Source organism: Oncorhynchus clarkii, chromosome 32 (genome assembly GCF_045791955.1).
Source record: "Oncorhynchus clarkii lewisi isolate Uvic-CL-2024 chromosome 32, UVic_Ocla_1.0, whole genome shotgun sequence".
NCBI classification, from domain to species: Eukaryota; Metazoa; Chordata; class Actinopteri; order Salmoniformes; family Salmonidae; genus Oncorhynchus; species Oncorhynchus clarkii.
The window spans coordinates 28,228,918-28,243,669 of NC_092178.1; the positions used below are offsets into that span (position 1 = coordinate 28,228,918).

The 14,752-nt window shown below is 41.5% G+C and overlaps 1 protein-coding gene across 1 annotated transcript in view; it reads right to left on the reverse strand.

Annotated features, from left to right (window-relative positions):
• LOC139391849 (metaxin 1b) overlaps positions 1-1,364 on the reverse strand; it is a 30,955-nt gene extending 29,591 nt beyond the window's left edge. Inside the window, exon 1 of the mRNA XM_071139442.1 lies at positions 1,261-1,364. Within this exon, the coding sequence (XP_070995543.1) occupies positions 1,261-1,341 (81 nt within the window). The 5' untranslated portion in view covers positions 1,342-1,364. The remainder of the gene's footprint in view (positions 1-1,260) is intronic.
• Between the last annotated feature and the right edge of the window lie 13,388 nt (positions 1,365-14,752).

The window sequence follows — 14,752 nt, forward strand, 5'->3', positions numbered from 1 at the left end:
AGATCTCAAACACCATCTGGGAATTAAAGTGTGCACAAATATTTGGGTGTATGAGAACACATTCTCATTTGCAGAAACAACCCGGAGAATAGTTACAGGGGGATGAATGAGCCAATTGTAAACTTATTAGGTGGCCAATATTTAACATCCTGCGATAAAAGTGCCATGGGACCGCAGAGGACACCGTTGATTTTTTACCTTTATTTAACTAGGCAAGTCAGTTAAGAACAAATTCTTATTTTCAATGACGGCCTAGGGTTAACTGCCTGTTAACTGCCTGTTAACTGCCTGTTCAGGGGCAGAACGACAGATTTGTACTTTGTCAGCTTGAGATTTGAACTTGCAACCTTTTGGTTACTAGTCCAACGCTCTAACCACTAGGCTACCCTGCCGCCCCTAATGCAGGGTGGTATGCTGCTGGCGAATTGTATGCTTAGTTAGAAGTAGTGAATTAAACTAACTCTAAACTACAAATTATTGCCATAATAAATAATGTAAATGTTTCACTTCACAAATGAATGCGTATTGTGAACTGGACATTGCAGTGGCCACTTATTAGTCACTTTAATAATTTAAAAAATGACACTATAAATGACATTTATTTTAGGCATAACTATTTTTTTTCCGGGGGCAAATTATGAAATTGGTGTCTGAGCAAAGACAGTTGAGCAAAACAGAATGGAAAGCGTTTAACATAACCTTTGACAATTTAGGCCATTACTCGATCCTTGGCATTAGCTAATACCAAGACATGTAGCTAGTTCAAACTGTCATCAAATGCGGCACTAGAAATTCTCAACACAATATTCCAACAGAGTAGTACAGTAGGCCGTTTAAGTCATGTCACACTTGACTTGTCAAAAGCAAGCAACCAGAAACCTGAAATTGGCTGTTCCCTGACCAAGTTGCATATCCAACTAGTTAACGTTACCTGGCTAAATAATAAGAGCATGTTTTACTGGATTTGAGCTAAATGTTATAACTGAGCTAACATAATGGGAACGTGACGATCATTGACCAGCCTAGGATTGTTGGATCAATGCATGTCATGTTGTCAATAACACATGATGTAGTTAGTTAGCTAACTAACATGAGTGTGCATTCAAGTCATTCATCAAAGCGGAGCTAACCGTTAGCTAGCTAGCTAGGTCACCTCAGTCCTCACCCTCTGTTGCCTTGTGTTGAAGGGAAATTATTTATGCGACGACAGTAACGGTGAATAATAATTTACGTATTGTAATCACCTATTGTATTTCTTACCAAAACGGTTAGACAGTCTGTATCAACTGAGGGTAAACCCCAATCTCCTTTCCAGCAGTACAACTCCAAGGGGGCAGCCATCTTAATTTGTTAACCCTTCACTCGGAAGCTAAGCTGTGAACGCCTCGATAACATCGACAGTGTCATTGTGCAAAATGGTACGCAGCATCATCTGGATGTGTGCAATAAAAGTTAAACATTCACATTCTACTACCATTTCGGTCAAGCCTTCTCTGCATACAATTTGATGCATACGTTCGATAAATCCACACATAACGCACTGCTTCTGCAACGCAATGCTGCAAGGTACACGCAGCGTTCCATTGGAAATGAAGTACTTCTGGGGTACCAAAACCCTAAACACTGTCGGTGTGCTCAAGGCGTTCGCGCCTCTGTAACCACTGACAACAATCTCAGGATTTCCTTAGCAACGTTGAATGAAGGAACAGATATAACAATGAGCTATTTGATGAAGACACAAGAAGGGAGGACAAAGATGGTGAATACATGAAGATACTGGTAATTCACTGAGGCTGTTTACCAATTAAAAAACATATTTTTAAAAAGTATTTTTTTAAATCCAATAAATGTTGTATTACCGCCACCTACTAGCCTGGAGTACAACCCCGTACACTTTGCTTGAATAAATAAATAAACACATACCCTACCATCTAACACCACACTCATATTTGTATTTATTTTTATAACAAATAACACCACCCTACCCTATTTAAATCTATTTAGTCCTACCTCAGGCCAACAACCTGAAAGGCTGCGACACCACCACTTAACACACCCAATTACTTCTCTGCAGCTGCCACTACAACCTCAATTTTCTGCAACCTACGTTCCATCCCTGCTGTACAGTTGATAACCATTGCTATAAATGCTAAAAATCCAATCTCACTGAAACATATATCACTTGTTGGCCAATCCATATGTACTGGTAAAGATCTACTACTCACACCACTCCTCTAATGATCCTGCCCACTTTACCCATCTACCTCTACTTTCTTCACTGCCTCACCATATGACAACTTCTGCACTACTCTAACCCTGGAAATCTCAACCTGCCTCTCTCACACGGGACATTTCTGATCCCCAGCCCCATGGGCACCCCTACAATTAACACATACCACTACTTTCCCCTATGCTACACATTCATTTATCTCATGCCCTTCTGCACACTTCTCACACCTATGATAAAATCAAATCAAATGTATTTATATTGCCCTTCTTACATCAGCTGATATCTCAAAGTGATGTACAGAAACCCAGCCTAAAAACCCAAAGAGCAAGCAATGCAGGTGTAGAAGCACGGTGGCTAGGAAAAACTCCCTAGAAAGGCCAAAACCTAGGAAGAAACCTAGAGAGGAACCAGGCTATGAGGGGTGGCCAGTCCTCTTCTGGCTGTGCCGGGTGGAGATTATAACAGAACATGGCCAAGATGTTCAAATGTTCATAAATGACCAGCATGGTCAAATAATAATAATCACAGTAGTTGTCGAGGGTGCAACAAGTCAGCACCTCAGGAGTAAATGTCAGTTGGCTTTTCATAGCCGATCATTAAGAGTATCTCTACCGCTCCTGCTGTCTCTAGAGAGTTGAAAACAGCAGGTCTGGGACAGGTAGCACGTCCGGTGAACAGGCCAGGGTTCCATAGCCGCAGGCAGAACAGTTGAAACTGGAGCAGCAGCATGGCCAGGTGGACTGGGAGTCATCATCAAGGAGTCATCATGCCAGGTAGTCCTGAGGCATGGTCCTAGGAACCTCCCTCCTACACACTGCCGCCACATGCCCAGAAGCTTGACAACTGTAACAACATAATTTATTCGGCACAAAAGCTGAATAAATGATATATCCTAGCATCACTTTGTCGGGCAAAGTCTCAACATCAAAACTCATAAGAACAGACAATGACTCTTCTGTTTCCCCACTCACGCCACCCTGTCTGTTGCACCAAATGACGAGCATCACAAACACTGGGAATCTTCCCCTTCAGTTGGTCAACTTTTACATTTACTGTTACCCCGGTAATCACTCCTTTCAATGGCACCCTTTTCTTGAGAGCAAAACAATTCACATTTCTTGCCCCCATTCGTTTAATGTGGAACGCCTCTCCCTCTGACCAGCAGAAACACAAACAATTATCACAAGACCACTTCTGGTTACCTTCACCGATTCCACAGCACCCAACTCTGTTTTCACCGACCCTGAAACCACAAATGGATCAGCCAAAAGGCAAGGGTATACTTTTCCAAAAACTTCACTTCTACTGTCACAGACTCATCTTTATCCTGACCCTCAGTGCAAGCCTCATGCTCTGAGAACTTCACCAAGCCTACCATCTCCAATACTTTGACCTCATTCACCTCCTCCTCTGTATTCCAAGTATACGTCTCCTTATGATAATACTGCACTTCTCTTGACATACATCTTGTTCTTGCCTTCTCAAGAGACGCCATTTAACTGGCTGTCACAATCTCCTTACAATCAGCACGAACCCCTCGAGATGTAGCGCTCAACAGTGCATCCCACTAATAAAGCAGCTGCTTCGTCTTGATGTTGTTCTTCATCAAAAGCTACCGCAACGCTTTTCCATTTCAAACAAGCGCGCTCTTCCAACCACCATCTCGCTTCATGCCATTCATGGAAAAAATTATCAGTTCCTGTCTAATTAAGGTGGTGGTTCTCCCATTGACACAGATGTGACAGCAGCCTGGTCTGGTTGACTTAGTTCATTGACTTCCATTGAAACAGAAAAAATAAGAGAATGGAATGTTTCGCTTCCTCTTCCATCTCTGGAGAGGACAGGATACATGTTTCTTGAACTAAAAATATACTTAATTTATGATACTTGTAAAAATAGATCCAGACTACAGAGATACAAGTGTCAATACATGTGAGAGTGTAAGAACCATAGTTTTGGTCCATGTTTCCTAGGGGACCTTAATTGGCAAACAATATGTGAGATGTAGCCTATTAAACCACCAGGGGTGTGTTCATAAGTCAGATTCTGTTGCAAAACATTTAATCTGTTGCAAAACTTTGCAACGGAAACTGTTTACTCTGAAGAAGTTTTGCAACGCAAACAAGAGTTTCTGTTGGATGCAGGTCGCCCGCCCAAAAAGGCGCTGTTGCGCCTTCTTCACCACACTGTCTGTGTGGGTGGACCATTTCAGATTGTCAGTGATGTGTACACCAAGGAACTTGAAGCTTTTTACCTTCTCTACTGCGGTCCTGTCGATGTGGATAGGGCCGTGCTCCCTTTGCGGTTTCCTGAAGTTCATGATCAGCTCCTACGCTTTGTTGATGTTGAGGGAGAGGTTGTTTTCCTGGCACCACTCCGCCAGGGCCCTCACCTCCTCCCTGTTGGCTGTCTCGTCATTGTTGGTAATCAGGCCTACTACTGTTGTGTTGTCTGCAAACTTGATGATTGAGTCGGAGACGTGCTTGGCCACATAGTCATTGGTGAACAGGGAGTACAGCAGGGGGCTGAGCACGCACCCTTGTGGGGCCCATGTGTTGAGGATCAGCGAGAGCCATAACTGGCATAGGCATAGGCAGCGTGTGAGTTTCAAGTTTGGGGAAGATCATTTTCACCATAAAAATGCATCTCTATAATAAATAATTACATGGCAATCTCATTTACGGTCACTTTTGAGAGCAGTGTTTTCAGCTAACTGATTGCATTTTGGAACATTCACGATTATAGCTTATAATGTGAGGAAATATCCTAATATTTTACCAACATTTTGAGCTAAGCGTTCTGATCTGTTGCATCAGCCTCATTGCTTTTAAAATGTTTTTTGATGCCAGCGGTGTATTAATTTGGGATCTACCGCATCCTACAACTGAAGATTTGTCTCTACTCGGTTTTGGACGTAGATAAGTTTAATACACACTAGTACGGGTTAGTACGGGTTAGAGGGCCTTGTCATTGCGTGTTAGGGTCTGCTCATGGACTCGACGACTGACCTGTCGTTGAATTTTAGAGCAATGCCTGTTTGATTAGCTTGCCAGGTGTGATTATTGACACTTTCGGACGAGTGTCCTTATATTCCTCAATTTTTTAGTTTTGTTTCATTATTTATTCATTTATCAATTCTTACTTATTATCATTATCATACCTTTTTGTTTTGCAGGGGGTGATGGTTGGGGCAGGGTAGATGGGGTAGCATCAGACACCTGGAAATCGTGTTGATGTTTTGTGCCGTTCCGCTGGTTCCGCTCCGATCATTTCCGTGGGCCCGTTCTCCCCAATTAGGTTCCCACCAGCCTCCTGTGGTGTTTGTGTATGTATGTATGTATGTATGTATGTATGTATGTATGTATGTATGTATGTATGTACAGTATGTATGTACAGTATACATGTGTGTGTACATATAAATAGTATTTGTACTTTATTTTTTCTCATCGTTTTGTTATTATGTATGTGTATATATATTTTAATTTAGTGTAGATTTTTTTATTAGTATTTATTTTATATATATGTAATTTCTATTTATACGTTTTCTCTTTCTATTTTTTGGATTGGGGGGTACGTTTAATTTAGCAAGATCCTTGTTCCGATTTCCCAACCCACAATATGTAAATGTACTGCTGTCTGTATCAGTTTCTGATGGTTTATGTTTAGATCTGCATTGCTCTGCAATATAACCTTGAGCTGTTACATCTTGCTTATCGCATGGAGTCAATCCAGGATGGAGCTTAAGTGCGTAATACATTTACATTGCAACTTTTTTTGTTTTGGTTTATTAGATGCTAAATTAACACTTGATTTGCGGGATCCTCCTCAATTCATATGTTAGTAGAAGTTCTAGGATAGTGAGTGGTGAACATACTGTATATTTGGGATTTTATTTTTGTTCTCGTTTGAGGTCACGCCGTGAATTTTTGGCATCAGCCAGACAGTGTGTTCTTTATTTAAATTTGTAATCATTTGTTTCCTATTTGTATATGCTTGTTCAAGGTTGGTTGAGGGGGAGGGTAAATGTTGGGGAAAGTTGGGGGACAGGGTGGCTAGTAAGGGTGTTTGCTGGGGGAGGGGTCAGTGTAAGTGCTACATATGCTGCTCTTGATGGTTTGGTGGGCTTTCATACCTTTTTATTGAGTTGCATGTTATGCAGGTCACCATAGGAACAATAAACGAGAGGCGGGCGGGGCTTACATTTATTTCCTGGAATGTCAAGGGTTTAAATGAACCAGTCAAGAGAGGCAAGGTCCTAGCCCACTTGAAATCACTCTCGTCTGATATTACGTTTTTGCAAGAAACCCATCTGAAAAACAATTCTTATAGCAGACTTAAATGTTGGTGGGTGGGTCAAGTGTATCATTCTAGCTTCTCCGCCAAAACGAGAGGCAAAGCAATTCTGGTACAGAAAATCATTCCTTTCTACTGTACATAAAACCCCTATTGCGGATAAAGAAGGTTGCAATGTGATCGCAATAGGAGAGATCCATTCTACTTCTGTAACTTTACTGAATATCTATGGGCAAAACAATTGATAACCCCACCTTTTTCAAAAGAGTCCTTGTCCTAATTCCAGCTATCTCCCATACTAACCTGGTTATTGGAGGGGACCTTAACTGTGTGCAAGACCAATATTTGGATAGATCCTCTACCCGGCATACCCCTGCCCCCTATTCAAACAAATGTTGAATACCTACATAAAAAAATCTAACTTATTTGATATTTGGAGGATCTCCAACCCTACGTGAAGGGAATAGTCCTTTTATTCTCATGTTCAAAATGTTTATACCCGTATTGACTACTTTTTGGTTGATGCTAAATTACTCCCGGATACCTGTAATGTGAGGTATCATGATATTATCATCTCTGACCACAGTTCACTCACCTCTTCCCTGAGATTGGGTGACATTGTATCAAGCGAGAGTGTCTGGAGGTTGAAAAGTCAGCTCCTCACAGAACTGATATTCTGTGAGCATCTTAAAGACCAAATTACATTTTCCTTTGATACCAACAACAACAAAGAGACTTCCCCAGCAGTATTGTGGGAGGCTGTATCATCTTCTTTAAGGCTGCCAGAAGAAGGTAAAGCAGAGAAAAATGTGTAGAATTGGAGGAACAAATTCACTTACTGGATTGGGAGAATGCTAGTCATCCATTTATAGAGAAACAAAATAAATAACCTCTTTAAAATTGGAATATATTGCAAAATCTTTTCTCTATTCCAAGCAAAAATATTTTGAGTTTAGTGACAAACCGCACAAATGACTTGCCAGACAACTCTAAAAAAGTGAGTGACCAAATGATTCACAAAGTTAAATCTGAAAATGGGGAATTACTCTCTTTCCCCAAGGACATAAATGACATATTCCATCAGTTTTACGAGACTCTATATACATCTAAAGCAGATTCTAACCCCTTCTCCATGCCTTGAACCAGGAAGATTCTAACTTCCTGAATGAGAAAATATCTCTCTGAGAAATTCGAGAAACAATTAAATCTCTAAAGAGTGGCAAGACCACGGGCCTCGCTCTACAACAAAGCTTTCTTAGTGTCCAACAAGCTTTCTCTGCCCTTAACCTTGTTCTGAACACCCACAAAACAAAGGTCATGTGGTTTGCTAAGAAGATTTCCCCTCTCCCAACAAGTGTGATTACTACCTCTGAGGGTTTAGAGCTTGAGGTAGTCACCTCATACAAGTACTTGGTAGTATGGCTAGATGCTACACTGTCCGTCTCACAGCACATATCAAAGCTACAGGCTAAAGTTAAATCTAGACTTGGTTTCCTCTATTGTAATCGCTCCTCTTTCCTCCCAGCTGCCAAACTAACCCTTATTCAGATGACCATCCTACCCAAGATAGATTACGGAGACATAATTTATAGATCGGCAGGTAAGTGTGCTCTCGAGAGGCTAGATGTTCTTTACCATTCGGCCATCAGATTTGCCACCAATGCACCTTATAGGACACATCACTGCACTCTATACTATTCTGTAAACTGGTCATCTCTGTATACCCGTCGCAAGACCCACTGGCTGATGCTTATTTATAAAACCCTCTTAGGCCTCACTCCCCCTATCTGAGATATCTACTGCAGCCCTCATCCTCCACATATAGCACCCGTTCTGCAAGTCACATTCTGTTAAAGGTCCCCAAAGCACACACATCCCTGGGTTGCTCGTCTTTTCAGTTCGCTGCAGCTAGCGACTGGAACAAGCTGCAACAAACACTCAAACTAGACAGTTTTATCTCAATCTCTTAATTCAAAGACTCAATCATGGACACTCTTACTGACAGTTGTGGCTGCTTTGCGTGATGTATTGTTGTATCTACCTTCTTGCCCTTTGTGCTGTTGTCTGTGCCCAATAATGTTTGTACCCTGTACTGCTGCCATGTTGTGTTGCTACCATGTTGTTGTCATGTTGTGTTGCTACCTTGCTGTGTTGTCATGTGTTGCTGCCATGCTATGTTGTTGTCTTAGGCCTCTCTTTATGTAGTGTTGTGTTGTCTCTCACATATGTGTTTTTTCCAATATTTTAATTTAATTTATTTTTATTTTGAATCCCCCGTCAGTGCAGGAGGCCTTTTGCCTTTTGGTAGGCCGTCATTGTAAATAAGGATTTCTTCTTAACTGACTTGCCTACTTAAATAAAGGTTAAATACAATAAAATTAATAAATAAAATGAAATAAAATATGGATTCCCTGGTGAATTCTATAAAACATTCAGTAACATTCTCTCTCTCTACCTGCACAAACTGTTTGTTCAGGCCAATGAGGATGGAGCTCTCCCACCTACTTTGGATGAGGCGTTTATTACAGTTATACAGAAAAAGGGTAAAGATCTGTAAGAAGTAGGGTCATACAGACCAATATCTCTCCTCAATACAGACCAAAAGAGCTTAGCAAAAACTCTGGCTAACAGGCTTAGCACTTTAGTGGGCAAATTGGTTAATTCAGATCAGACCAACTTTATCCCTAACAGAAACTAATTATTCAATCTCAGGCGCCTCTTCAACATTATGTATTTTCAGAGGTTACCGAACGTGGACTTTGCCGTTATATCGCTGGACACCGTTCCATCTACCAACTTATGGCTCAGCGATTTGGCAAACACGCTACACTTGGAAATAATTAGATACATTCTGAGCAATAAATTATCAAAATGTTATCAAATCTTGCAACCTCTCCTCTCTTATTTGGACCATTTCCATGCACCCTTCCTTGTGATATTTTAATCTACCCGGCATGCGCTTGCCGCCCAAGGGTAGATTAAAGGGGGGATGATGAAGGGGGTGTTGATGAAAGGATGGATATGGGGGGTGACATCTGCCCTATTTCTGTTTACCTGTCCCTGTTCTGTATATCTTATTATGAATGATTTATTATTTTTGTATCTGTCTGCTCTTTTATGTTTATATATGAATTGTCTTTTCTACGGAGTACCTACACACCATTCTTGTGTGCGTTCAATAACAAATATTTCAGTAAAAAAAAAGCTAAACCACTCTCCTAAACATCCTAAACACCCGCCTGCTTAACCCGGAAGCCAGCTGTACCAATGTGTTGGAGGAAACACCATTCAACTGACGACCGGTGTCAGCATGCAGGCGTCCGGCCTGTCACAAGGAGTCCCTAGACTGCGATGAGCCAAGTAATGCCCCCCTGGCCAAACCCTCCCCTAACCCGGACGACGCTGGGCCAATTGTGCGCCGCCTTATGGGACTCCCAGGCACGGCCAGGTGTGACACAGCCTGAGATCAAACCCGGGTCTGTAGTATTTTTATTTTTATTCATTAGGGATCCCTATTAGCTGCTGCCAAGACAGCAGCTATTCTTCCTGGGTTTCAAGCACACCAAATCATCGACATTACATATAAGACAAAAGATAAAACAGTGAACTATGTTTGTACATCTTATAACATCCCTAGACCACCACATTTCCTCAACACAAAATGTTCAATACCACCATACAACAGTATCACAATGTGTGCGTATGCATGTGTCTGTACCTTTGTGTGTGTCTCATGTGTTGGTACCTTTGTGTGACGCCTCAAGCACTGCGATGCAGTGCCTTAGACCGCTGTACCACTCGGGAGGCCAATGCCACGGAATTCTAAGCAAATCTTGTCTACTAAATGAACTAATCTAGCCCACAGCCATATGGCATAGCCATATCAGGTTCTAACATGCTATTCTGATTTATTAGACTGTAGATGTTCCGAAGGTCTGCATCAGTGGCTTGTAGGCTCTGCAGGGGAGCCAGGAGATGCTAAATGTGTTGATGTTAATAAACGGTCAATTACCATGAGACAGGCAGTTATTTGCTTGACAATCACCAGCTGACAAAATGTCATTACCGCCACAGTACTAATTCTGAGAAAAACATTTTTCTTCTTTTAAAGACTTATTTTAAATTGCATGTACCCAGTTAAGATCATGTATGTGTCTAATCTGTGATATGTCTCAACAGCTCTGCCCAAGGCTTCACTGACTAAAGATCCAAGAGACAATCACTCTGACCTGTACTGTGTGATCTCACAGTGACTGGAGCTATCAGTGGTTCAAAGACAGCGGTAACAATAGTGTTCCATTAGTATAGCTTCTGTATCTGACCAGGGTCAGTACTGGTGTGAAGGGAACAGATTCTCTAGACCCACATCTTCATAACCAAGTGACGTGTTTACTCTGACAATAAATGGTGAGTTACTCTCTTGTGTGTGACTTTTTGTCATACAGTTGGACATTGAGTCAATGTTGAGTCAATCATAGACATGTTATGTGTCAGTAGGCTATTCTGCCTCACTGAATTTTGATCAGTTACTCATCAAGAGGACATATCAGGCAGCAGATTCAAGAGATGTTTTCCTGTTGCATAACACCCTTTCCTAAATTCCAAAAGATAATCGTCCGACAGCCACACTGAAGTCCGGCCAAAGGGCCTTATTCACAGGCGATACAGTGACACTGACCTGTACAGTCGAGTCTTCTGGGTGAACAATCTACTGGTACAGACACAGCCAAGGCTCTGACCCAGTTACTATCGCTGGATACTCCTACACAGCCGAGTCAGTGTCTCAGATGGAGGGCAGTACTGGTGCAGAGCTGGGAGTGAGGACCCTGCCTACTACACCCTGTACAGTGATCCAATCCAGATAAATATTAATGGTGAATCTGAAATAAACTATATTTTTTACCAAAACATGAATGGATGATGCATTTTACTTAATTGTATTGTCTACACATGATCCATTTACGGTTCTTAATGTAACCTCAAGCTTTTTGTCATGAATATCGATGAATATATTCAGAATTGTAAAACTGAGATAATTGTGTGTGTTGTGTTCGTACAGTCAGACCCAATGCTGTTGTGACCTTGTAGTCTGACTGGACCCAGATATTCAGTGGAGAGATAGTCATTATTAGATGTAAGAGACTGGGAGTATAAGTGGTATAAGGACAGGATGTCCGGCTACTCCAGTACAGCGCCCTAGTACAGAATCAGTCCTGCCAAAATGACTGACAGAGGTTCAAGCCCTGGAGACTCAGTGATTGAGCTGTGGAGTTAAAGAGTTATTTACAGGCTGGAGATTCTTCTGGAACAAGATTGTTCCCTACAGAAAATAATAACCTCTTGAGCCCCTATATGACATAAGTAATGGGCATGCAGGGAGATTCTACACTCTTATCCCTGCTGGTTCTACTCACAAAGGAGGGTATGTGTGTGTAGCTGGGAGAGGCAAATAGCAAACTTCAGTTTCTCTGGTCAGGAGGTAAGCGTCTATGGTTCTGTCTGTCTGCCTGCCTGCTTGTCTATCTCACACTACTGTATCTCAGTTGAAACTCTGACCAAGTATGTCTTTGTATTAGATATGCATCCTCCTTAAGTTTATTTTACCACAAGTCCCAACAAAACCCAGCATTTTGCATGGAAATCTCTCACATTGAGCTCTGAGGAGAAGGGGAACGCTACTGGATGGAGACTGAAAAGGTACAGACAGAGGATACCTGTCAATGTCTGTCTGACCATAACAAGGGGTCAGTAACAGGGTCCACATGTACCATCAGCTACACACTTGAAGGGGACAGTGGAGTAATACTGGCGTGAATCTGGAACAGGAGAGTACAGTACTGCTGTCAACATCACATTGCATGGTATGACTGTTGTACTCCATGACAATTGTAATTGTAGAGTTCAATGCATTATGAGACACAAGCTCAAACAAAATTGTTCAATTGTGTGTGATGTCTGTCTATGACGTCTACAGTGATGTTGATTAATGCATGCCGATTTACAGTGTAAATATGTTTTTGCTGCGATCCGGGAGACGGAGGGAGAATCTACTACTATGCGCTGTGGATTTAGATATCAGGACTGAGTACTTACAAAGACGGATTACGCATCAAGAATGAGACCAACAGAGAATTTAACTATCCCCATAGTGGCATAATCAGGCAGGTGAAAGCTCCTATAAGTGTATGTCTAATGAAGGAGAATAACTAGAGAGCTGGGTGACAGTTGGAGGTGAGAGAACCTATTTGACCACTTGTTATCTTTTCATAATGTCTTTGATAGTCTAATATTTGTTATGTTAGTGTTAACAAGCATAGGTTTGGAGGTGCAGCCTTTGCCAGTCAGTTGTCAAGATATTTATTCTATATTTTATCTACAGCAATGTGTCCACTTCAATAAATTATATTTATTCTCTATTTCATATACATTTTTCTTTGAGTATTGGTCTGATGTTTTGCGGTCCTTAAAGTCTCATCAGTCCCAGCTTTTGGATCGTCTTCATCAGTCCCAGTTGTGGGTCTTGTGGCCACCTGTGTTTTACTGGTCATTCTACTGATACTGCTGTGTTCATATAAATATGACAAAAGTGAGACCTTTACTAGAATTCAGATGTGCTAGCACTACTTAAAGACTTCTCTGGAATGGGGTACTTTTTTTGGTATTCCAAAAAAATGACCGTAGCAACAATGTTTTTAATTCATGGTGCTCTTATTATTTTTAAAACCTGACAATGCTTGCCATGCTTTAAAAATAGTTTGAAATGTCCAAACAAACTCCATGTGGTGATTTGTTGAGGGTACTTGAGGGGGATGGAGGGACACCCCTTCAGAGGAGGAGCATGAGAAAACGAGGAACATTCATGTTTTTATGCATGCACACACACCCACGCAGTTATGCACACAGGGACGCAGCCAGGTATACACACACACACACACACACACACACACACACACACACACACACACACACACACACACACACACACACACACACACACATGCATGCATGCGGCTATGCACACACATGCAGCCATGTCAACACACACAATAACAGCTTGTACATTAAAGATTTTAAACTTATTTTATAAGCTATATTTTATTGAATTGTGGATTAGTTTGTGTTGATTGTGTTGAACTATATGCTTGTTAATATGCTATGCTATGTTTATATGCTATTCTCAGTTTTTTCCATTGTGGTCTGAGAGGCATTTGAGAAGAAGTCAGTTACAGTTCATACGATGTTTGATATTATCAGATGTGTGGAAGGCTGAAGACTCCGGGTTGGTTGCCTCTGACAATGGCACTTGCCAATATCCCTTACAGAGGTCGGGTATAGTGAGGTACTTGTGTGCTCAATATGTTTCACCCTGATTGGTTTCACCTGTCTTCGTCCTTGTCTCTACACCCCCTCCAGGTGTCGCCCATCTTCCCATTGTCCCCTGTGTATTTATACCTGTGTTCTCTGTTTGCCTGTAGCCAGTTCATCTTGTCTTGTCAGGTCTTACCAGCATTCTTTCACACCTTTCTGTTTCTCTAATTCTGTTTTCTATTTTTTTCCGGTTCTGCCCCGCTTGCCGTCCTGAACCTGACTCTGACCTGATCACGAACCTCTGCCGGCCCTCGACCTGCCCTTTGCCTGCCCCGTGTTTCTAATAAATCATCTGAGAACTGTACTATCCGGCTCCCGTGTCTGCATCTGGGTCATATCTTGAGTCATGATACAATAAGCTTAGTAATATCATCCTTTCTAAGCAGCATAGGGTAGAGGTAAAATGTTGAAATGGAGATTTCATCCTGACCCCCATACAAAACCTAGGCATGATGTGGAGTGTTTGGTTTCAATCTTTTTTAAATGTATTTCATTTATTGTTACCTAAACCCAACCTTTTCGCGGTTCTTGCATCAAAAATTGCATCAAAATTCAACGTCTGTGGTAAGCGAGATAAATAAAAAAAAACATGGACACAGAACCCTATAGAGGCTCTTCAAGGACCACGGTATAGGTACTGTATATAGCAGACAAGTTGGGCAAGATATTAATCACATTCTTCCACTGGGCGGCACTAACTGCATACAGATTGCGGGCAGCTAGAATGGAAACATAGTTTTTTATAGTTGAAAATCAACAGAAAGTCTGCACCCAATGTATTACTAGCCTGTGAGTAATATGATGTTCATTTGGTCATACATTGGTTAATACAATCCCAGCCTTGAAACATTTTGTGGCCAT